At 53.3% G+C, this 23,433-nt stretch overlaps 1 protein-coding gene across 1 annotated transcript in view; it reads right to left on the minus strand.

Moving 5' to 3' along the window:
- Positions 1–23,433, minus strand: part of si:dkey-1d7.3 (transmembrane protein 132D) — a 49,424-nt gene that overhangs the window by 14,950 nt on the left and 11,041 nt on the right. Inside the window, exons 4-5 of the mRNA XM_035667503.1 lie at positions 18,439–18,610; positions 15,815–15,958 (exon numbers count right to left, since the gene is read on the minus strand). Coding sequence (XP_035523396.1) covers positions 15,815–15,958; positions 18,439–18,610 — 316 coding nt within the window. The remainder of the gene's footprint in view (positions 1–15,814; positions 15,959–18,438; positions 18,611–23,433) is intronic.

Consider the following 23,433-nt stretch of genomic DNA (forward strand, 5'->3'; position numbering starts at 1 on the left):
GTCATTAACGTCTTGTACCTTATCGACTAAAAGCAGAGAAATCTCTGTCCGTCGTGGTGTGTGTGCGGTGTGGGGGCGGGGGGGGCGGTGGGGGGCGGCGGGGGGTGGTGGGTGGCGTGCAGAGAGGTAGTGTGCTGCAGAGCGAGGATCAGACGACGCTGAGGAGGTGCGAACGGGGGGTGGCGGCGGGTGGTGGGTGTGTGGGGGAAGGTGGTGCAAGTCGGTGTGGTGGTTGGACTACAAGAGGGGGGGGGGCAGGACGCGGGGTTAATAGGAAGGGGGTAGGGTTCATAAGGGAAGTTTATTTGGCGGAAGTGCGGCTGAGCGAGTTGACCAGGGTACGATACCCGGACAGTAGCACGGCGAGCTCGAGAGCAGATCAGCTGCAGAAGCCCGAAAACATCCGGTGGAGAAGTGTGAAGAGGGTAAACTGAGGTGTCTTCAGGTCGCGTAGGGGCTGGGGGACGTCGCGGGCGGTGTGGCGCTGGATTTGTGAGGTGTTGGTTGTGGGGCTCGAGCAAGACAAACCGCGCGGGGTTGGGTGGTGGGTGGGGGGGGGGGCGGGAGTGGGCGGCGTAGCAGAGCGGTGGGGGGGGGGTGGGTGGGGCGGAGAGAGAGTGACGAGAGCAGGTGTTTAGGGGTGTAGACGAGCTCGTGAGAGCAGAGCAGGGGAGACAGAACGGGTGCGTGGGCGGTGACAGCGTGGGGGAGTGCGGGGGTCGCGTGGCATAGTTAAGGGCCAGGGAAGGAGCATGGGACAGGGGAGGACGGACGGTGTTGTGGTGGGTTCCGGGGAACGGTGCCGGTGGTGTGAGAGGGTGTGCTGTGTATGAAGGGTGAGGGGAGACTGGCGAGCGGGGTTAGCAGACGGGTGGGCTGACCGAGCGACGCCCGGGCGGCGTGCCGCGCGCGGCGGGGGGGACCGGGGTCACGGACTGGAGGGCGGAAAAGGAAGAGGAGGAGTCCGCGGAGTACGAGGGCTCGCGTTTTGAGAGAGGAGCAGCCGGGGGGTGGAAGCTCGCCTGCTCCGCTCTCTTCTGGGGACGAGGGTGCTCCCCCCCGGCGACCGCCAGGTGCGGGAGGGCTGTCACCAGAGGAGGCGGAAATGCCGCGGGAGCCCCGCTCATGTGCTATATATGTGTCAGCGTGAAGGGAGCGACTGGCTGCCCCACGCTCGGCTGCGTCACATCTTCCACGACGAAGGGGGTAGCCGCATCAGGCTGGGAGGGGCAAAACAGGGTCAGGGGAAACCCTGACGGCAGTGGCGCGCAAAGTGAGAGATAAACACAATGCGCTAGCAAGTCCAAGGTCACAACAACCTAAATGGCCCGAGGCCCACCTTCAAACACAACCTCAGTGGGGCCAGCCATGAAAAAGCGACTGACCCCCACGGTGCGAGACAAGACAGACGGCGACGGGCCAGGTGCACGATGAGGAAAGCAGGGTGGGGTAGGGCATGGCGACAAAAAGGGTGAGGGGGGTAACAGGGAAGCCCGGGTAGACAGAAGATGGAGGTGTGCAGCCCAAGGGGGCAGCAGCCTGCGAACAAGCCAAGGGACAGGAGGAGACACAAGATGTAAATGGGGGAGGAACAAGCAAACACTGGCCAGGGACACACGCAGCAGCGCAGGTGCAACAGAGGAGCACGAAGCGTGGGGGGCAGCCACCGGAAGGGAAGTTCAAGAGGCACGCGCGCGGAGCGTGGGGGTGGGCCCACCGAATGTCGTAAAGCCGGGAGCTGAGCGCACAGGGGAAAGACCGCCACGCCACGCAACGAGTGGGTAACGGAGCGCGCGCGCGGGGGCGTGCGCGGGGTGTGCCTGCCGCCGGGGGTGGGGGGAGAGAGAGACGGAGAGGGAGAAGGGGGTGAAACGGAGAGGTAGGAGGCGAAGGGCGGGGGGCGGAGGGTAGGGAGAGGCGGGTGGAAGGGGGAGGGGAGACGCGAGAACGAGAAGCTCAAGGAGGTGAGAGAGGAGTGAGAGCGGAGGAGGAGGTGGGCAGAAGGGGCGGGAAACGACACTGCAAGTAGAGGACGAAGCGAGCAGCGGGGCGAGGGTGGAAAGACGAGCAGAGGGGGCGGGGCCCGCGCGCGCCCGCCCGCGAGGAAACGAGAAGGGGGGGGGGGAGGTGAGTGGGGGAGACCAGAGATGGGAGGGGTTGTGGGTCCGAGGGTGCCGTTGTGCCCAAGAGGGGGGTGAGAAAAAGGGGAAGGAGAGAGGGGGTTGAGGCTGGGAAGAAAGGGCCGGAAGGGATGGTCGAAGCGAGCAGGCGGAGAGCTGGGGGCCGAGGGGCGCAGGCTGGGACGACGAGAGGGGGGGAGCGAATCAGGGGGGGGAGAAGAGGCACCGCCGTGTGTGAGGAGGAGGTGAGATGAGTGAGAAGGAGAGTGGGAGGGAGGGCGGGGGCGAGAGGCAAAGGAGGGTGGAAGTGGGAGGCGAGGGAAGGCGAGTGTTGTGGAGGTGTGTGGGTGGGGAGAGTGTTGAGAGTGTGGGAGTGAGGGGGGGACGGAGTGGGTGGGGGAGGGAGAGAGGCAAGGCAGGGAAGGGGGGGCCACAGGAAAGGAGAGGAAGGGAGAGGAGGTGAGCCCAAAGGAGGAGGAGGAGACAAAAGAGGAGGAAAGGGGAAGAAGGGCGCAGAGGGAGCGGAGGAGGCGCGGCGGCGCCAGGCGGAGCGAGCGGCGGGCCGAGGGCGGGGGAGGCGCGGGGCGCGAGGCGCCGGAGCCCGTGAAGGAGAGGTGCGAGGAGCGGTGTGAAGGAAGAAAGGTGGCCCGCGCGCGGGCCGAGCCGCCGAGAGGGAGTAGGGCGAGAGTCGTGGGGAGTAGGGGGGGTAACCGCCTGGACAGTGTGAACGATAAGCCGTGACGCGCGGAAGCCGAGGGCGGGCGGGTCAGATCAGGCGAGACGGCCACAGGCTCGCACGCAAGTAAAAGAGAGAAGGGCCCCACAAAGCAACGTGAGAGGACCAAACGAACCAGGAACAGTGGAATCTCGATGTCGGTGTAAACGAGAGGAGGAAAAGAAAGACCACAGCCTGCACGCGGAGAAGGGTGCGGGCCCGCCTGCGGCCGCTCCCGCCGGCCGGACCACTGCGTCGGCACGATGGCGGCCCGAAAAACAGCCGCGGGCACGGCGAAAACGCACGAGTGGTGGGGGACCAAAAAGCAAAATATGCACCGCGACCGGCACCCAAGCGACGGGGCAGACAGCGTGGAGTGCACGTGCCAGATGGGGGGGCGCGGGCCAGGTGATGGGCGCGGGGCGCACGGGCGTAGGGCGGCGTAGCGGGAATGCGAGCGAATGTCGCGGAAGTAAGTGGAGGAAAGAATGGAGTGAACGGGAGGGGAGGCCAAACCAAAAGCCCGACGGGCACACCAAACCAGCACCAGCAGCCAGGGGAAAACTCGCAGGCTAGGCGGAGTCCGAGCGCAGAGAGGAGTTGTGATCCACACACACACACACACACAGCACGACATGGAGATGGCTGGCGTTGAGTAGGGAAGAGAGGACAAGACGGGAGGAACAGGCGCGAAGACGAGACTGATCCGACAGTAAACAAAGATTCAGCAAAGAAGAGGCGGAATCAGAGCCACCGGAAATTCACTGGAGTAGGAGGGGAAAACGGAAGATGTTGGGCCACAGAGGACGCCAGAATCAACAGTAAAATGAAAAGGTGGGAGGGCGGTGTAAGGGGAGCGGGCAGCGAGAAGCGAAGAGTGGGGGGGACTGATGGTGCTTGAACGCTGGTCCCTAATGAGAGAGCACCTGCGTGGCCAGGGAGGGGTGAGAAAAGGGAAGGGACAGTGCAAGCTGGAACAGCATTCGGGTCAGGGCAGCGGGAAGAGACCAAGAAGAACTGAGAGGAAGGGTCCGCGTACGTGAACAGGAATAAGGAGGACAAAACACAGTCCCCCGCTCGGGAAGCGGTTGCGCACTCTCGGGAGCGTGACACATGTTAACACACTGGCCAAACCCGCACAAAGCCATGGGCAGCCGGGGCGGCAAGGAAAAAAGATAAGGCCGGTGCCGCGCCGGCCCCCGCGCCCCTCCGCGGCGTGCGGGCGCGCGTACGGCCCAGGAACAGTGGAGGCATCGACACAAAGGTCAAAGCGCGGCGGATGGACGGACGGGGGGAGCAGGAGGCCAGGGCGCTGAAGGCCAGGAGTGGAAGGAGACTGCGTGGAGCACGAGCTGGGACACGCGTGACCACACACACACAGACAGACACACACACTCGAAAGGGACCGGGGGAGGAGGAGGGCGCAGGGACGTGGAGAGCGGGGACACCAGAAGAGGGGTGAGCTGCAAGGGATCCACAGGCCAGGGTAAACGCAGGCAAACACGCAGAACGTGCGGTGGTGTTGTTGAGGGCAGAGAAGAGGCTCACGGAAGGTAAAGAGGAGGAGAAACAAAAAGCGGGGAGGTGTGGTGAGCGGAGAGAAGAAAAAACGACGGCGAGGGTCAGCTCGTATAAACAAGGTGAACGGAGAGGACAGGGAGGCCAGATCGGTGAAGCGTGCAGTGCACAGTGGACTGACGGAAGGATGCAAGCCGCGCAGGTGTCACAGAGGTAGAGGTAACGATGGGAGGGGGCTGAATGTCCACAAGGCAGAAAGAGAAACAGAGGGGACAGGGGACAGCAAGGGTGAAGACGCAAGAGCAGTCGAAGAGGGAGGATGAGCGGCAGAAAAGACAGGAAGGGGGGGGGGTGCACCTGGTGAGAAAGTCAGACCACAGGGGCAGAAAAAAACGGTGCAGTAGGGAGCATGGACAAATGAGGGGAAGGCGTGGTGGGTAAGTGTGAAAACAAAAGCAGTGATGACGGCGGTAGGAAAACAGAGGAGGTCAGGCAGACCAGAGGCGGAAGGTGCAAAGACGACGAGAGCCCAAAAAGGTAAGGGGAGATGTGCCAAGGGGGTGGAGCACAAGAGGCCTGAGGACCTAAGAGGGGAGGCAGTGTGCACAGAGGGGCAACAAGAATCTGACAAGCGTGAACAGGGAAATGAGTAAGAAGCGAGCGCGCGCGGGCCGCCCCTCTCGGGGTGGGGGTGGCAGAGAGAAATTGCTGAAAGCACCAGGGGGCGGGAAGAGCGGAGGGCGCACAAGAGGGAAAAAGGCAGAAGAGGAAGAGAGGGAGAGGAGAGAGGCAGTGGCGGGAGCAACCGTGGAGAGCCTGAGTTGGGGTGGAGAGGAGGCACTCAGACAGAGTGATGGGGAAAGCAGGACCTCGGGTGCAGTGACAGCGAGTAAAGCAAAGGGGTGGGCAAAGGGCCAACGCAGAGTCCCGAAACGTGAGTGGGGAAGGGTAAAAGAGGAAACAGGGGGGTGAGGTGAAACAGGGTAAAGGAATAGAGGTGAGAAGGGGAAAACAAACAAAGGCGGGCGGTGGGAGCCAGCGAGCCTAATCGCGAGTAAGCGGCAGGAGGGACAGGGCTTGTACAAGGGAAACAGAGTGAGGTTGTGGCCCGGAGGAAGGGGCATGAGGGCCAAGGAACATGGGAAGCAATGTGTAAGGCAATGTGAAACTGAGCAGCGTGGAGCAGGCTCGGAGGCACGGTGAATGGCACGCGGCACAGTAGCATGAAATGAGACAGACTAAGGAAATGGGGAAAATGAGAGGGAAAAGCATTACAGTAACGGGAAGAGAAGAGAAAAAACCGAAAAGGGGGGGCGCGCATGAGTGCAAGGTCAAGGAGAAAAGGAGGCTTGACCGAAAAGCAAGGCGGAGTGGGGACTGAGGAATGAAACGGGCGGGGAGGACAGGAGAAGAAGAGCGCAGTTCGGGGCCAAAGAGGCCACGCACGGCCCGAGCCGACTCACAGCCCAGTTGGAGTGGGGGGGGGAGGGAGGGGGGGGGCAGGGGGAACATGCGGAGAAAGCAGTGCGTCCAGAGGGCAGTAGGAGACTGAGCGCAGAGCCACCACGCAGGCCAGAAGCACTAGCGAGGTTGACCCTGGGAGGGAGCCAGGGACGGGGCAGGAGAGAGAGCCAGAGAGAGAGACGAGAAAAGGAGGAGACGGGGAGGAGAGGGAAAAGGAATGAGTGAGGCCAGAGACGATCACGCAGCCAGGGGGGGGAGGGGTTGTGTGGCAGGGTGTGTGAAGGGGGGAAGCTTGCAGAGAGGTCGAAAGGAGCTAAAGAGGAGGCGAGAGGTGGGGTGAAGAAGTGGGACAGGAGAGGAACGGAAGCGAGGAGTGAGTGGCGCAAAAGCAAGGCCACGGACCAGATGGAGGTGTCAAGAGGGAAACGGAAACGGTGACCTGGAGACAAGAAGCACGGAGGGGGGGAATCGCTAGGAGGACAGATGGCACACAGAGCGACAACAAACGTCGGCGAGTGGAGCGGCAAGCTGAACTGGAAAGCCCCTGACGGTGAGGAGGGGGACGTGGCTCCTCGGGGGACAAAAAGAAGGACGGGCAGACACCGCAGATCAGAGGTGTCGCAGGGGGGAAGCGGAGGCAAGCCAAGCTGCTGCGTGAGCTGGAGGAGCAAAGGTTGATCAGGAGATAAACAGAGACGGTGCAGAACGTGCGGGTACGAGTCGACGCGGAGAAGATGTGCAAAGAGTGCGTGCGGTCGGGGGGGGGGGGGCGAGAAGGATCGCGGCAGAGTCAGAGCAGACGACCGGAGAGGGCAACAGGTGGCCCCGGGGGTTGGAAGGGTGGCAAGCGTCGGCGGTGGGTGGGACGACAAAGCAGACCGGGAAGAAAAGGAGTGCATAGGAAGAGTGCGGAAGGTGCCGCGAGCCAGGTACCAACGAGAGCCTACCATGAGCCACGGGGCGCGACCAGACGCAAAGGCACGCAGAACCCGAAACATCCGGGGAAAGTGAAAAGTAAACGGGAGTGTGCGTCAGAGCGCGAGGGGGACGGCGCGGGGAGGTGGTTGGGAGGGGGGGGTGCACAAACACGCGGGAGGGTGGCCCCCGGCCGTGAAGACGGGGGGCGCGGCAGAAAAGGGACGAAGAGTGAGGGAGGAACAGGCGGAGCGACAGACAGGAGCGACAGACACGCGCCGCGGACAGCGGTGCTGGGGTGTGGTGGCTGATGAGTGGGGGGTTTTTGGCGTTATGTCCGGCGGCATCTGGAGGGAGTGGGGGGGAGGGGGCTGGGGGGGAGGGGGGGGGGTGCGGGCCGGTGGGGGGGTGTGGAGGAGAGAGGAGGGGGGGAGCAGTGGGGTAGTTGACGGGCGGGGGGGAGGTTGTGGGGGGGGGGGGGGGGGGGGGGGGGGGTGTGGGGTGGGGGGGGGGGGGGGGTGGGGTGGGGGGCGGGTGGGGGGGGGGGGGGGGGGGTGGGGGGTGAGAGGGCGTGGTGTGGGCGGGTGGGGTGCGGGGAGCTGGAGGCGGGTGCGGTGGGAGTGGTAAGTGTAGGAGAGAGACCGGGCAGGGAAGCAGACGGCGTGAGTCTCGACGGATCGCCCTGTTGTGGGGCCGCGCTGTGGTGGTGGTGGGGTCAGCGGCCGTGGCTGGGCGTAGCCTGGTGCGGACACGCGCTGTTGTTGGCTGGCCGGGGATGGTGGGGGGGCGTGCTCGTGCGTGTGTCGGTGCTGTTTTTTGTTGCTTGTCGTGGGTTGTGGGTGTGGGCGGTGAAAGCGGCGGTTATGTGCTGGATGGGAAGGGGAAGCCGCGGAGTTCGGACGGCTGTGGAGTGGTCTGGTGTCTGGATTGTGTTGTGGTGCTTGGTGGGTGCCTGTCGGCCCGAGGAGAGGAGCAGCCGGAGCAACAGTGTCCTCCCCCCCGCACGCGCGACGTGAGCTGCACACAGAGAGAGCTTCGGAGAGAGGTACCGCGGGGGATGCCTCGCCAGGCAAGCAGCCAGGGGAAGAGGGAAGCCTACGGTCCCGCCCCACTCGCCTGCGGCGTCACACTGGCCCACGACGAGATGGAGCGTAGCTGGGTGGGCGTAGGCAAACAGGGGGGGTGCGAGGGGAAGTACCCGGACGGGCCAGGCCCGCGGGAGGGGAGGGAGTGTGAGGAAAAAGGGCAAATGCGGGAGCAATGAGGGGTGCAGCAGTGCACAACAAACTCGTAAAGTGCCCGGTAGGGTGCCCACCGGCAAAGCACAATCCGCTCAGGGTGGGCGCAGCCCAGAAAAAGGACGGAACCGCCCCAGGCGAGAGCAATGGACAGGACTGCGACGGGCAGGCCAACGGGAGGTACGTCTGGGGGAGGCAGGACAAAAGGGAGGGGGGGAACAGGAAGCCTCGGGGGGGAGAGCGAGAGGAGTTGATGGGTCGGGTTGAGTGCTCATATCTGGGTGTCGGTATGCTTCGCGGGGAACAAACGCAGGTGACTATGTGACACAAAGAGAAAGGGGGGAGGGAACAAGCAACACGGCGGATGAGCACAACTCGAGCCAGCGTGCCCAGGGCAACATGGACAGGTGAGCACGTTGAAGGCGGGGGTCCAGCCACCGGGGGGAAGGGAAGGGCAAAGGGCACGCGGTCGGGAGCGGTGGGGTGGGGCGCCTTACCAAGGTGAAAGCGCGGGAGCGACTCACAGGGGTAAAGACGCCACCCTGTCGCAACCACACGATGTGGGGGTGACGGAGCGCGCTCGGGCCCCGCCCCGTCCGTCGGGGGGGGTGTGACGAAGAGAGGAACTGACCAAACTGAGGTGGAACGGAGTGGAGAGGGAGCAACGGTTGAGGCGAGGGAGGAGCGGTGAAGGAAGGGGAGACCGAGACCCAGAAGCGCAAGGGGAGAGGGAGAGGGAAGGGGGGAAAGCACCAGGTGCGAGAAGAGGGAAGGGGCCGCGAGAGGGGAAGCGAAGGGCGAGGCAGCGCGGAGGGAGGAGGAGAGAGGCGTGCCCGGAGACGAAGAGGGGGGGGGCGCGGGGGGGGGGTAGGTGAGGAGAAGAGCAGAGAGGCAGCGGCGCGCCAGAGGGCAGAGGAAAGCAAGGAGAGAGGGGCGAGTGAGAGAAAGGCCGGAAAGGGGGCAGACCAGCGACTAACGGGGGGCGCGGGGAGTGGAGACGACAGACCGAATCGTGGGGGGAGGAGAGGGAAGGTTGAGCAGCCCGGTAGAGAGAGGGCGGAGAGAGAAGGAAGAGGGTGTGAGTGAGAGATGCGGGTTGGTGGGGTGGGCGAGGAGGGCGAGAAGTTGAGTGTGGGAGGGGGACGAGGGAGGCGCGAGGAGTGGGTGGAGAAGGTGAGGAAGGAGGGCGATGGGGGGCTGAGTGAGAAGTGGAGTGCCAGGAGGCGAGAGAGGGGGGCGCGACATGAAGAGAGAGAGAAGGTGGTGGAGACGACCGAGAAGAGGAGGAGGAGACAAAAGGAGAGAAGGAAGAAGCAGAGGAGGGGGACAGGGGACAGAGCGCCGAGGACAGGCGGTGGCGAGCGGGAGGCCAGCGCCTCAGCGCCGCAGCCCCGCCGCGGGGTGATAGAGATCAGAGGCAGGGTGAGGGGGATATATGGGGCGCCGCGTCCATCGGTAGGCCGGCGCGTAGGTGAGGAGGAGCAGGGACGCGGAGTAGGGGGAACCGCCTGACAGTGGTGAACGCGAGTGAGAGTCCGACGCGCGGGTGAGCGTGTGAGGCGGGCGTCAGGACAAGTGGGGATAACGTGCACAGGCTGCACGCAACTGTAAAGAAGAGAAAGGCTGCCCACAAGCAACGTGACAGTACCAAGATCAACAGCGAATCGGAGGAACGCGAACGTGGCGGGGCGAAACGTGAGAGGAGGAAGAAGAAAGTACCACAGCGGACGCGGGAGAAGGGCGTGCTCGCCGGGGCGGCCGCCGCCGGGCCGACGACGCGGCGGCATCTAGCTGGGCCCGAAAAACAGCGGCTGGCACGGTGCCGAAAACCACGGAGGGGGCGGAGCCAAAAGAGCAAAAAGTGCACCGCGCAGCCGTCAGCCCGGAGCTGAGGAGACAGCAGTTGGACGGTGCATGTGCCAGGATGGGGGGGCGCGGCTAGTAGTGGCGCGGGGGCGCACTGGGGGCTGAGGGGGCGTGAGCGGTGGGGTGGTAGGCTGATCGGAAGTGGAAGAAGGGAGGAAAAAAGTGATTGAACGGGAGGTGGGAGTCCAACCCAAAGCCCGACGGGCACACCCGTAATAACCAACAGCAGCCATGGGGGAAACGCGTTCAGGTCAGGCGGATCCGGACGTGCAGAGAGAGAGCCCACATCACACACACACACGACAGAGGACAAGGAGGCGGGCGAGAGACTGGAGAGGAGGGTGACAAGACTGAGTAACAGGCGCTGTGAAGACGGGAGGATCCGGGGACCGACTGATAAACAAGAGTCAGCCAAAGAAGAGTGGGGGGAAGCAGAGCCACCGGAAATCACGGACGTAGTGAGGTGGAAATACGGGAATCGACGGGTGCACAGAGACGCCAGAATCAAGTGGCAGAAAATTGAAAAGTGAGGCGGAAGGGGAGCGGGCAGCGTAGAACGAAGAGGGCGGGACTCAGGGGGAAGCGTTGGCCTTCGTGAAAGAGAGATGCACGCTCGGCGGGGGCGTGATGGGGAAAAATGAAAGTACAGGCGTCAAGTCGGAACAGAAGTGCGGGTTCAGGGCAGTGCGGGAAATGAGACAGCAATAAGGGAAACGAGATGATAAGGGCCGCTACGTGAGACAAAAAGTGGAGACAAACACAGGCTGCCCGCCGCGTGACCGTCGGTGAGCACTCTCGGGAGCTGTGACACACGGTAAACACACGGCCCAAAGCCGTCAGCAAAGCCATGGGTCGTTGGCCGTGGTCGGCTTGAATGGATAAAAGATAAGTGTCCGGTTCCGTCCCGCCGGCGCCCCGCCGCCGCGCGTCGTGCCTGTCTGCCGACGTGCCCCAGGAACAGGGAGAGACACAAAGGGCAAAGCGCGGGCTGAGGTTGGATCTGAGTGGGGTGTGTGAGCTATAGTGATTTGGCTCAGTCTCAAGCCATGAAGTGATAGTAGGACGGTGGGGTGATCCCATCGCATGCTGGGAGCACTCGACCACACTACCACGACACAGACTGAACACACACCACACGCAAACGGGACGTGGGGAGTTTTGGTTTGTCGAGGAGGGCGCTGGTTTTAGGGACGGGGAAGCGGGACACAGAACAGGTTCTGTGAGGCTGGCTAAGGGAGCCACAGCAGGGAAACTCAGCAATACACCGAGCAAACGCTGTGTAGGGCAGAAGGAAAGGTGCGCACTGGAAGGGGAAAGAGGTGAGGAGAACAAAAGCGGGGAGGGGTTTGGAGAGACTGGGGGAGAATGAGAAAACGTACGGAGGGGGCCACGCGCGGGAAATACACAGGAACGGATTCGTGATGTGTATGCAGGGAGGCAGAGGTGCGGAAGCGTCATGTCACAGGTGACGACGGAATGGATCAAGCTTGCGCGTTGTGGCACAGGGAGTGGTGAGATGACAACGGGGAGGGCGGCACGAGAGCACAAGGCACGTAAAGACGAAACAAAGGGGTGTTACAGGACAGCAAGGGAAGACCGGCAAGGAGCATCGAAGACTGGTAGAGAGCGTTGCAGAAAAGACAGAAGGGGGGGGTTGTGGCAGCCGTTAGAGAAGGCGATGGACCACAGGCTGCAAATAAAAAACGGGGCAGTGGGATGTATCAGGTTACAAAGGTAGCGTGCGGGAAGCGGGGGGGAAGGGAAAACAAGAAGCGTGAGTGGTGGGTGGTGGTGTGTGGTGGGTGTGGGGGTGTGGGGGTTTGTTGTGTGTTGTGTTTGGTTTGTGTGTGGTTGGAGCTGCTGTGTGATATGTATATATATTCTATATATTTTATGAGGAGTGGGTGTATTGTGGTCTGGTGTGTATTGTAGATGATGAATGGAATGATGGGTGTTGAGGGGCGGGGAGAGAGGGAGCACGAGAGGGGAGGCGGCGGAGGCGGTGAGCGGCGAGAGAAAGGAGGGGGCCGGAGGAGCGAGCGGACGAATACAGGCGAGCAGGAGCAGGACAGAAGATGAGTGAAAAGGGGGGGGGAGGCGCGGCGGCGGTGCCGTCCGCCGCTCGGGGTGTGGAGAGAGGGAGAAGGTGGTAATCATGGCATGTGGCGGGCGTTGAGGAGGGAGGGGGCACAAGAGGGAAAGAGGGTGCAAGAAGAAAGGGGGGGGGAGGAGAGAGCAGGTGGAGCAACCGGGGAATAGACGCGTTAGGGGGGGGACCGGAGAGGTAGTGGCCCACCTTGAGCCGGAGAGTGATGGTAGTAGGGTGGGGCAGTTGGTGGGGAGTAGTGTGCCGGTGGCAGAGGAGGCAGGGAAAATCGAGAGGTGTGGTCAAAGGCACCAGTATGTGTTCCGCTAAACGAGGTGGGAACATGAGTAGAAGAGAAACAGGGGGGGTGAGGGAAGCTGGGATGAGAGGGTGTGATGTTGAGGGGGGGGGGAGTGGGTGTGAGGAAGTGAAGAGAACAAGAGGAAAATGTTTCGGGGCGGGTGAGCCGAGCCGGGGGAGTTGGGGTGTAGACGTCGTGGCGAGTAGAGGGCGGGTCTCAGTGGGGGGAGTGGGGTATCTCATTGTGCGTGTGGGGGTATCGAAGGATGATGACTAGATGGAGGTGGGTGTTCGGTCGGTTGAGGGAGGTTGTGTTGTGGCGATGGAGTGTGGTGCCGAGGGCGGAGGTGAACGAGTGGTAATGTGTCGGTGGAGGGGGGAAGAATTTTGGTGAAAGCTTGAAGCAGCGTGGTTGGACGGAGGGCCGAGGCGGACGGGAGATGCCAGCGCGGGGTGCAGCGAGTTGAGTGCATTGAGTAGAATGTGTGGGGTGGTGTGTTGTGTACGTGGTAGGGGGGGAATTGTGGAAAGGGGGGGAAGAGAGGAAACGAGAGCGGTGTATGAGACGTGTGGGGGGAGTGTTGTGTGGGTGGGGCGGTGGGTGGGGGGGAGAGGGAGAGAAAAAACCAAAAGCGGGGGGTGGGCGCCAGGGAGAGAGTTCGCCAGGGAAGAAAGGAGTGGAGGTCGAGCCGAAGTGAAGCAAGGGGCGAGGGGGACGTGGAGGGAGGAAACGGGCGGGGATACAGGTGGGAGAGAATGAAGACGCCCAGCGCGGGCCAGACGAGAGGCCACGGCGACGGCGGCCGAGCCGACGCAACAGGCCAGGGGAGTGGGGGGGGGAGGAGGGGGGGGCATAGAGGGCAAAGCAGCGTGATGAAAAGCAGGGCGCTTGTGTGTCCCAGGTATGGCATGAGAGACGGAGCTCAGGGATCCACCATCGCAGTCCAGAGAGCACAGCGAGGGGACCGGGGGGTGGAATGGGGAGCCGAGGACGGGGGCACGCGAGTGGTATGTGAGAGGCAGCGAGGCAGAGATCGAAAGAGGGAGACGGTGAGTAGAGGAAAAGGAGTGATGGGGCGGAAAGAGGGGGAAGGGTTGGGCCCAAGGAGACGACACGGCAAGCCAGGCTGGGGGAGGGGGGGCAGGCTGGTGAAGGGTGGACGCGAAGAGAGGCGGAAAGAAGCGAGAGAGAGGTGAGTTAGCGGGTTGTGGGAGAGAAGTGTGGCGGGGAGGTCAGGTGAGAGGAACGTGCGGGAAGCGAGGGGAGAGTGCGGCCGGAAAGCAAGGCACGGGACAGAGGAAGAGGCAAGAGGGAAACGGGAAGACGGGGTACCGGGGTGGGGGGCAGCAACAGCAGAGACGTGCACGAGGCGGGAAGCGCAGGGAGGGAGCAGAGGTGGGCATCAGACAGGAGTGACACAAATACCTGGCTGAGTGGATGCGTGTGCAAGGGATAGGTGGAAAGCCGCTCGACGTGTGTGGAGAGGTGAGATGGGGGAGTGCGGCCCGGTCCGTGCGGGACAAAGTGTGGGTTGAGTGACCGGTGGGCAACACTCGGCGGCAGATGCAGGAGTGAGCAGGCGGGAAGCGGAGTCAAGCCGCAGAGCGGCGGCCGGAGGCTGGGGTGAAGGTTGTGAGGGCAAAGGATCAGAGGAAACAGAGACGGGGCGGAGGAACGGCGGGGGGGGACGGTGGGGAGGGCAGCGGATAAAGCAAGAGGAAGCGCGGGCCGGCGGGGGGGGGGGGGGGGCCGCCCAAACAAGAGCGTCGGCAGAGCAGAGCGAGAGCGGGACGGCGGGAACTGAGAGGTGCAGCAGGGACGCTGGGGGGGGCACAGGGTGGGCAAGAACGCGCGGGTGGGGACGTACAAACAGGAGTCCGGGGGGGAAGGAAAGTGGAGTGGGTGCAGAAAGGAGTGCGGGAAGGGGGTCCGCGGAGCGGGGATAGACCAAACGAGAGGGGGCCGACCGGAGTCGGGTGAGCCACGGCGCGCAACCAGAGGCCCCAAGCACGTGCAGAGGCCCCCAAAGCAGCCCCCGGGAAGAGTGAATAGTGAGGGAAGAAGGCGGACTGTATGCCGTTTCGAGTCTCTGTTTAATACTGATACCTTTGACCTACATAAACAAGATCAGCAAGAAGATTGGCTTGAATCAGATTCCACCTGAAATCACTGATATGAGGTGTTGAAAACGGTAATACTTTTGTCCACAGAGGACGCCAGAATCAACATAAAATAAAAGTAGGGGCTTTAAGTTAGCTTGCAGCTAAATCGAAGAGTTTGTGTACTATGTGTGAATCTGTCCCTAATAGAGATTCACCCTCGTGGCAGTTATTGTATAAAAGGTAAAGTTTACAGTTTCAATCTTGAACATCATCTGGTCAGTGGCATTGCTTTAAGAGACACAATAATAACTAGATTAAGTTCCTCTACTGATACAGAAAATTATTACAAACACAGTCTCCCTCTCTTTAGCTCTTTCGCACTCTCTTGAGCTTACACACTTAAACACACTGCCAAACCCTCACAAAGCCATGGCTGCCGTGTCGTCTAATGGAAAATAATATAATTCCTTTTCCTCTCCTCCGTCTCCCTCTTTCTCTCTCTCTCTCTGCTCTCTCCTACTGCCCCAGTAACATGGATCCATTACACAAAGGTCAAATCGCTGTGCTTATGGACTGAGTGGTGGGATCATGAGCTCAGTCTCTAATGCCATATGGAAGAGACTGCTTTTATCCACGATGCTTTGACACTCTGACACACACACACACATACATACACACACACACTCAAACTGGACCTGTTGAGTAGGATGGCGCAGTGACGTGGATATCTTGGACACCAGAATGAGTCTTATTCTTCAATGTATCCACAGCCAGTTTAATTACTCAGTCAAACACTCAGCAAACTTGCTTTTAGGTCAGAATAATATTTCTCACTGGAATTAAATATGAGAGAAACAAAAGCTTTTAGGTTTTTTATATATATATATAAAAACGTTACTGTATGTTTCCATCTCTTTAAAACACATTTAACTGATTATGTATCATTTATGCATACTGTGAAGCGTGCATTCACAGTGACTACGGAATGATCAAGCTGCTCAGTTTCACATTATTTTAGATTAACATGTTATGTGGCACTAATGCACAATTCACTAAAGAGAAACATAATTGTTTACATTGTACAGCAATGTAATACCTGCAAGATTCATCGAAGAGTTAGATAGCTGGCATAAAAGGACAGAATTTGTTTGTTTTTCACCTTATATAATTCATTTACCACATGTTCAAATAAAAAACTGTTTCATATTTATCATTTACAAATAGTTTGGGAATTCTGGTTGGAATTTGAAAACAAAATCTTGATTTACTGCTGTATGAAACAGAGGATTCATGCATTTACCATATTCTGTAAGTGCAAATACACTATAGCAAAAATAAGGTATATTCCAAGGTTGATCACAAATGCTCTATCTACCTAAATATTTCTTATGCATTTTCCATATTGTGCACACAATACATCTACAAGCAACATGGAAATGATTAAGAATTTCAATCTAAGTTGAGTAGAGTTGTGGCTGTAATGGCTTACCTTGAGTACATCCTCCTCAGTAGACCTACAGCTTGTGAAGTTGGTCACATCAGTGACTGAGCCATCAGCCTCCACAGCCAGAGTTTTCACAGGGACTGACACCATTTTCCCTGTCAGCATTGCAGTATTCAAGATATCAGTGTTCTGTGCAGAAAGAGAAGGGCAGATCAAAAGCAGGTTCTTAGTCTGGGTTGGTACAGAGCTATTCACTGCCATTTACAAGGACACTGAGGGAAAAAAAAATAGAATAGGAGATCCTTTTTCAGTGTAGTTTGAAAGTTGAAGGCTGAGAGTAGCTTAGTTTAACTGCTGGATGTCAGATGTAAGATTTATTTTCCAGAGATGAATGGCTGCTCTACCTACACTTCAAGTTGTACTTTCAGAAATAAGGACTTGAGTTGATCATACATCCAGTCCTCTTCTTCTTCACACTAGGGTTGGGTCAGTTTCTGGTTTTGCCGGCTCTGTCCAGTGTAAAAGCTTAAACCAGTGCAGTAATGGGCAGTTGTGAAAGCCGTTGCACCCATGGGCTCTCATATTACTCTCGGGAGCAGCTAAGTCACGTGCAACAAGTAGTGGTAAAAGTCAGTATTACCAGTCCGGTCCAGTATTTGGCTTAATATCAAACTTTATACCCCAGCTGCCAAAGCAGCAGAAATAATAATTTTACTAATTAGCATGTTCAATATAACTTCAAACTACATACAGATTTTTTAAAAATCCACCATTATCAAGTTTACTCTGGGTATGTACAAAACATAGCATAATTTCTCTAAACCCCCCTCCAAAAAAAATCTAAAAAAAACTCTACTAGCTTGTGAAACTACATAGAAATCAGGATTTGGACACACTGCATGAGAAACTGTTTTTGAATATCCTGCTGGACTAATACATTATACAACACAATCATCACTATTTGTATGAGGACAGGGACGACAGGCAGAGGGTGTTAGCAAGACTAACAGGGATTAAAACACTTGCAGGCTCACAAACTTGATTCATTTAAAATCACAGTGATGCAACACCCACACACAAACTGGACAGATGTGCTCAAAGACATAAAGCATCTCTGTGCTGATAATATATAGTACATGTCGGTCTCTAACAAACTCGTACACCTGGATGAAAATAAATCCTCTACTGTACTGTGTTATCCATACAGTAGATCACCACTCAAACACCTAAACCTGATTACATTTCTAATCTTCCAACCCATTTTCCCACCTTGCCCTGTTCAATCTTTGCCAATGCTTAGCGGCAGCTTAGCTCTCATACATCCCACAAGTTGTCATCAAGCCTGATGTAGCTTTATTTTTACACTTGAACTGCTTCTTCAACATGGATTTACAACTACTTTCCAGTTCATAAGATCTCTGATAACATATCTTTAATCTATTATAGGTAATGGCAGTGTGTGTGTGTAAGAAGCTCTGGGTGATCAGTGTTTTGTTTTTTTTCCTCTGGATGCTTGCAGACTAAAGCATCAGTCAACACTCGGCAGATGTTCCGCGGCAGCCTCGCATTCTGAACTCTGTCGGCTTGACAGCTGCTGACCGCAATTCCAAAAGGACATGTTCTAGTTCAGACTGCAACACTGACCCAAACATAAGCCACTGGATCAGGGGGAGCACAAAATCAGAAAGCAATATCAGCGCTCTGTGGTGCCGGCAGTGCCACGCTGAGAGATCCTGACGTCCAATGTTTCCACAAGCTCTGCAATAATCTGGCTTGCAGTGATCAAGTTCGGCTAAAGTAGTTCAGCTATATTTTAAATCTGATTCTTTTCTGAAAACAGTGTTATATTTACACTCTGTTGTAAGACTTGGTGTTGTTTGATCATCCAATCATTTATTTACTAGTTCCTTCAATAAGTAGAAGTGCTAAAGTTTTTTTAGGGTTATATGTAAGGGAGATGACTTCATCATCATGGGAAAGATATGCAAACACCATGTAGAAAGGTCAGAAAATCAAACATGCAGCCTTGTTTGCTGATTGTATTAAATTTACATTTTCTCATGCAGCTTTCATTTATTTACATTTGTAATGGTGTGATGGTTCACATGTGGTTGTAACAGTATTTTTTTTCTGCTAGGAGTATAAAACAACACGTTTTACAGCCATCTTATGAAATAAGTTCCTCATGTGAATCCTGTGAATGAGATAAAACATATTTGCTCCCTAATGTTAGTTTGACTCATGTTGACAATTGTACCATGAAATATTCTACTCAATCTACTCTCAGAGACAGATAAGTATCTACCATAGAATTTCTGGCTGTTGTCTCATAATGTGCAGGTTTTTGAGTCCACAAAGCAGCAGGGAGTCGGTCTAAGCATAAAAAATAATATGAATGCATCACAGATAGTAGTGTAATCACAGGCAGAGGTGATTTGAAACATTGAAATTTTGCTGTGCATGACATACTAATTTGACATGAAGTAAACACTAAATAATTGGTATAAGTCAGGAATAATAAAACTACAACAGATACAATAGGTCATTTAACGTGCACCATACAGGGAGTACAGTGTTTTTATCTGTAATATTTATGTAAGAAGCAGAATAATTTAAAATTAAGTCCGCATTTCAAACAGTACAGATATGAATAGGGACATTTTCCTCACCATGACCAGAGGTGCAAGCCCCACATAGTCTCTCTGAGTTGTGTAGATCCGCATTGTGCCGACATCCTTGATGTTCCCCGGCAACTCCAGGCGCCAGGAAATCGTCTGACTCTCAGTCTGCTCCAAAACATCTTTTGGCACAAAGTCCAGTTGTAAAACTTCCAGAAGACCCCTGTTTAGAGACACAATAGAAATAAATAAAACAAAATATGGTTAAAGAAATCCAAGGTACCTTTGCTGAACAGCTGGCCATATACAACTATAACTTTCCTAAAATATGTTTATGTTGGTAGGATGAGGGTTAGGTCAGTAAACTCACTCAGTAATGTCAGGTACACTGCAAAATCTATCTATAGTTTGTTAACATTATAAACTACTGGTCATACCAGACCAGGCTGTAGTGACAAAGGCTGTGACCATATTAGGTTTAGCAAGGGTGGCTTTAATGCGAAAAAATATATTATATATTATATGTTTTGGGTTGGACATTCCTAATAAAGGTTTAGTGCAGGGGTAGGAAACCTGCAGCCCCTCTCCAGTGGCTCCCTGTGGCTTTGACTAAAAGCATCCTGATCTGGCACGTTTTCCTCAACATTTTGCCAAACATCAATAGTGGTGGCTACTAGTCTTGAGTGTATCTTTAGTGAGGCTAGCTATGGACTTCAAGTCCAAAAAGAGAACAGAGAATTGAATAATGCATGAACAGATTTGTTTGCTTTCACCACCATTATGCTGGCTTACCAGCACTGGCTTGTTCTACAGGCAGAAAATAACATTATAAGGCTCAAATATGTGTTGCGACTACAGACAGATTTTTTTCATAGTAAAGGTTGCTGACAGATTTATGTGCCCAGTATAGCCATGATTGTACTATCTATTACAGGAAAATTAAAAAGTCAAACTTACAATCAACAATTGTGTAGAGTAATGAAACATCAAATAGCACTTCTCTGATCATAATCACCACTAAATAAGTTCAAGTTGTGGTGTTCATTTGGAGGGTAATACTGGTGAGGATATTGTTAGCTCAATATCTGAAGTTAAATTAGTGTACCGTAATATTAGGGAATATTGAATTAGTTAGCAGTGAAATAAGTATAGACAAATAGACAGGCAGGTGTCATTTCAATCAGTTAGACATCCAACTGAAGTCTAATGTTGCCCTGTTTGTCCATATTTGTTATTAAACCTCTGGAAACTGTCATATTTGACTCTTTATAAAACACTGTCTGCTGTCAAGAGACAAAGATGCGTCAACTTGAAAAGAGCACAGATGAGCTGTGTACTCCTGTGTTCCTCCGAGACACTGCCTATGAACATAAAAAAGATAGAAATTACCTCTGAAATTTGTGAAAAACAAGTTTGAGTTTTAACCGAAAGTGAACGCAATACACAAGAGGTCTCATTTCCATCAGCAGATGGAAGAATAAGGTGAGAGTGTGGAGGGAAGATTAAGTGAGCTGGCAGAGACTTGAGCCAACTATTCTGGTCAAAGGATTGTCAAAGAAATGGCATGTGATGTTATTTGATGCTGGAGAGAGTGTGTATGCATACCTGCCAGAAGGAACAGATCAAAGAGAAAATATAGCAGAATGTGAATGGAGCTGTGGCACTTTGAAGTGGAGCAAAACTTTGCATAAAGCAAAACAATGAACCTCTACAGTGCATAGCTGAAACTCACATTTGAAATAGTCACAAATAAAATAAAATAAAAGCCTCAAAGACACATGCAAACATATTGTATACACCCATATAAAGATATAAATATATTCCATCTCTTTAAAAAAGGAACTCAAGGACTGATCACTGTGCAGGAAATAAGTACAATGAGTAGAATAAGCACCATAAATGAAAAGCAAGAGGTCGTTACAAGGTTATGTGAGGCACTCTGAGGCACTAATGAAAAGGTGCATGAAAAAAAAAGGCAAAACACACTTTTCTCCTTTTTTTCTTTTTTGCTTGTGTGCATCCATAAGCTTTAGACTGTGTGGTTAAAGATTAAAGTACGGACCACAGATATTATAAAATCCCAAAAAACACAACAACAACACAAGTATTCTGCAGTTAATGCTCCAGGCAGTAGACTTGCAAATCAAGCTGAATTCAATTAGAAAATCTGTTTCCTATGTTTCCCACATCAGAAGGTGAGATTCTACCGACCTTTGTACAGCTGTTCAAAGAGGGTCAGCAATATTGCGTTGAAGCTCCACAAAGAGAAACTTTTGCTGAGTCATTTCACTGACAATCTCACAAAAAGACCTGGCAAGCAGAAAATTGAATAATTTTCATCAAACCACAACAAAGGTGGTGCTGGGTGCGATGTACAGTATGAGATGTTACTAAACCAACCTAGCAATTATCAACATTACCCTTCCATTACAAATGAATAGGATTCAGTGTGGAACAAAGAAGACGAGGATATCAAAGAAATTAAGCAGACATTTTAATAGGAAAAAGCTCATTTTGCATGCTTTCAGGTATATTTGCCCCATATGAGAGGTTCTGGCAGAACATGTGGTTAACATTGTGAAAGCTTCCATTTTAACCCAAGTCAAATTATTGTCCTAAACCTACCCAAAGTGTGACTGAAAACTGAAGATGATTTCAAAGAAATTATAAGTCAACTCAGTCTAAAATATTGTCTCACAAGGAGTTGAACCCAAACCTCCCAGGTATAGATCCTGTGTTTAACCCATTCATCCAACACTACCTTCTGCCTAAAGTTGGTGCTATTCATACTAGACTTAGACTTAGACTTAGACATAGACATAGACATAGACATAGACATAGACATAGACAGACTTTATTTGTCATTTGGATTTGCATCAAAATGAAATTTCGTTACAATGGCACATAGCACAGCAGGAATAAATGGGAGGCAGTATGTACAAAATAAAATATGCAGATATAAAAAAGAAAAGAGGAAAAAAACTTTTATATAAAAGACCTGTAAGATAATATATATAATATATATTGCACAGTGTAGTTTCCTATGTAAAAGAAACTTTTTTATATAATACAAATAAGATAAAAACGTAAATAAGTTCCTAGTGGAGCAGTCCTGTGTAGGTGTGTGGTGAGGAGGGGGAGGGGAGGGGGAGTGGTTATACAGTGGTTATACCCTATGTATATAGGCTTCCTGTATGTCACCTGATGAGCATGGGCGCCTGGCCAAACCCAGCACCTGAAGGCTATGCAGGGCATATGGCAAGAAAAGCAGAGAGATTCAAATACAAATATACAAATAATTGTATATTTGTATATTTGTATTTGTTATATGTGTATATTTTTATGCACCAACTGCACCAGCGTCACATCCTCGTAGGCGTAAAAACCTACTGGGCAAAAAACAAAATTCTGATTCTGATTCTGATAAATTATGCGACAGAGCCAAACTAGCTGTTTCCCCACGTTTCCAGTTTTATGCTAGCTAAGCTAACCAGCTGCTGGCTGCAGCTTTAAACCTACCATATGAACATGAGTGTCAAGAATATTCTCATCTAACTCTTGGAAGCGGATAAGTGTAATTCACAAAATGTCAAAACAATTTTTTGTTCCAACCATCTATCATTCAATTCTAATATATCTACTTAATTTCTTTGACATGATCCTTGTCTTCTTCTGTCTCAGACAGATTTTAAACAGACTTAAATGACTCACACTGAAAATACTTTAAGAGGCATCGTGAGAGCCGGACAGAGAAACACAGAAGGGGTTAATGCCCCTATTCCTGAAAATCCATCTATTAGGGGGGACTTTAAACCCCTGGACATATCATCACTTCAAAGCACAGTGATGGGAGTAAATGTGTGTGTGTGCTTGCATGTGTTGTCTGTGTGTGCGAGCTCAGTACAAGGGACACAACTTGGAATATCTCTCCTTCCTAATCTCCCCTTGTGAACGTGCAAGCGCTTAAGCCTGGATAACGTAGCCGTGATTATGGATGATTACGGATAAGTGGGTCGGACGGACGGCGGGTGGTGTGGGGTCTGTGTGGGCGGGAGGTTGCTGGGCAGAGGTGGCTGTTGTGTGCCACGACTAGCAGCATCGGGCAAAACTACTGTAATCAACTGCTGTGTAGTAAATAAATAATGCAGGGAAAGTGTTATGAAATTAATATTCATTTATTATTATTATTATTATGAAGTCAATACAAGTAGAACTTCAACAGCACTTTGATTTATTTACTTCTACAGTTTAAAGGTCTCATTTACAATTTAGTTTAGTGCCATCAACGCAGTTTGGAGAATAATCCTACGGAATAGAGATGAAGTAAATTAAGTTTCTGAAGCAAGTAAAGTTCCTAATTGAATTATTTGAACTAATTTCAGATAAGAAATAACAAATTAAAATTTGGGGTATAAATTGACGTCATATATTTGAGATTCCATAGTTTTATGAATGTGGAGAGGAAAGAGGAGGGTATTTTCTTCTCTTTTTTCTTGCCATTTACTATTCTTTTCTACATTGTTTATACTATGCTTGTATAAGGTATAATAAACAGGTATATATGTGTTTCTCTGTGGGGTGCAGAAGTGATGGATGATGGCATAATTACATACAGTTGTTGTTATTGTGTCTTATTCTTTGCAAAGTAATCATTGTAATAACTAACCATTATTTTAAGAAAATATAAAGAAGATAAAAGGAACATAGTAAACTAAATTGAGCTGATTTGTATTAAATCAAACTAATTTGATTCTTCCTTAACTGCAAACAGGAAGCCCCAATTATCCATCTTTTGTTTTTAAGCACTGCAGAGCACTGTCTGTCTCCGGCGCATCCTAATGAAAACTAAGCATAGCCCGGGATTTACAATGTTCTTAATCCTGCAGTATCATTGCAAGATTCTGGAGTTGTCAGAAACTGTGCTGACTTTAGAAACGATTGTTAGACAAGTGTTTTTAGAGGCAGTCAGTCAGTCCTTAATAGGTCCAGTTTGTTATTATATTTGTTATTATTTAGGTTATTATCTATTGGCAGAAACTGAATATA

Source organism: Morone saxatilis, unplaced genomic scaffold (assembly GCF_004916995.1).
Source record: "Morone saxatilis isolate NCDOM2014 unplaced genomic scaffold, NCSU_SB_2.0 Contig21, whole genome shotgun sequence".
Classification (NCBI taxonomy): Eukaryota; Metazoa; Chordata; class Actinopteri; family Moronidae; genus Morone; species Morone saxatilis.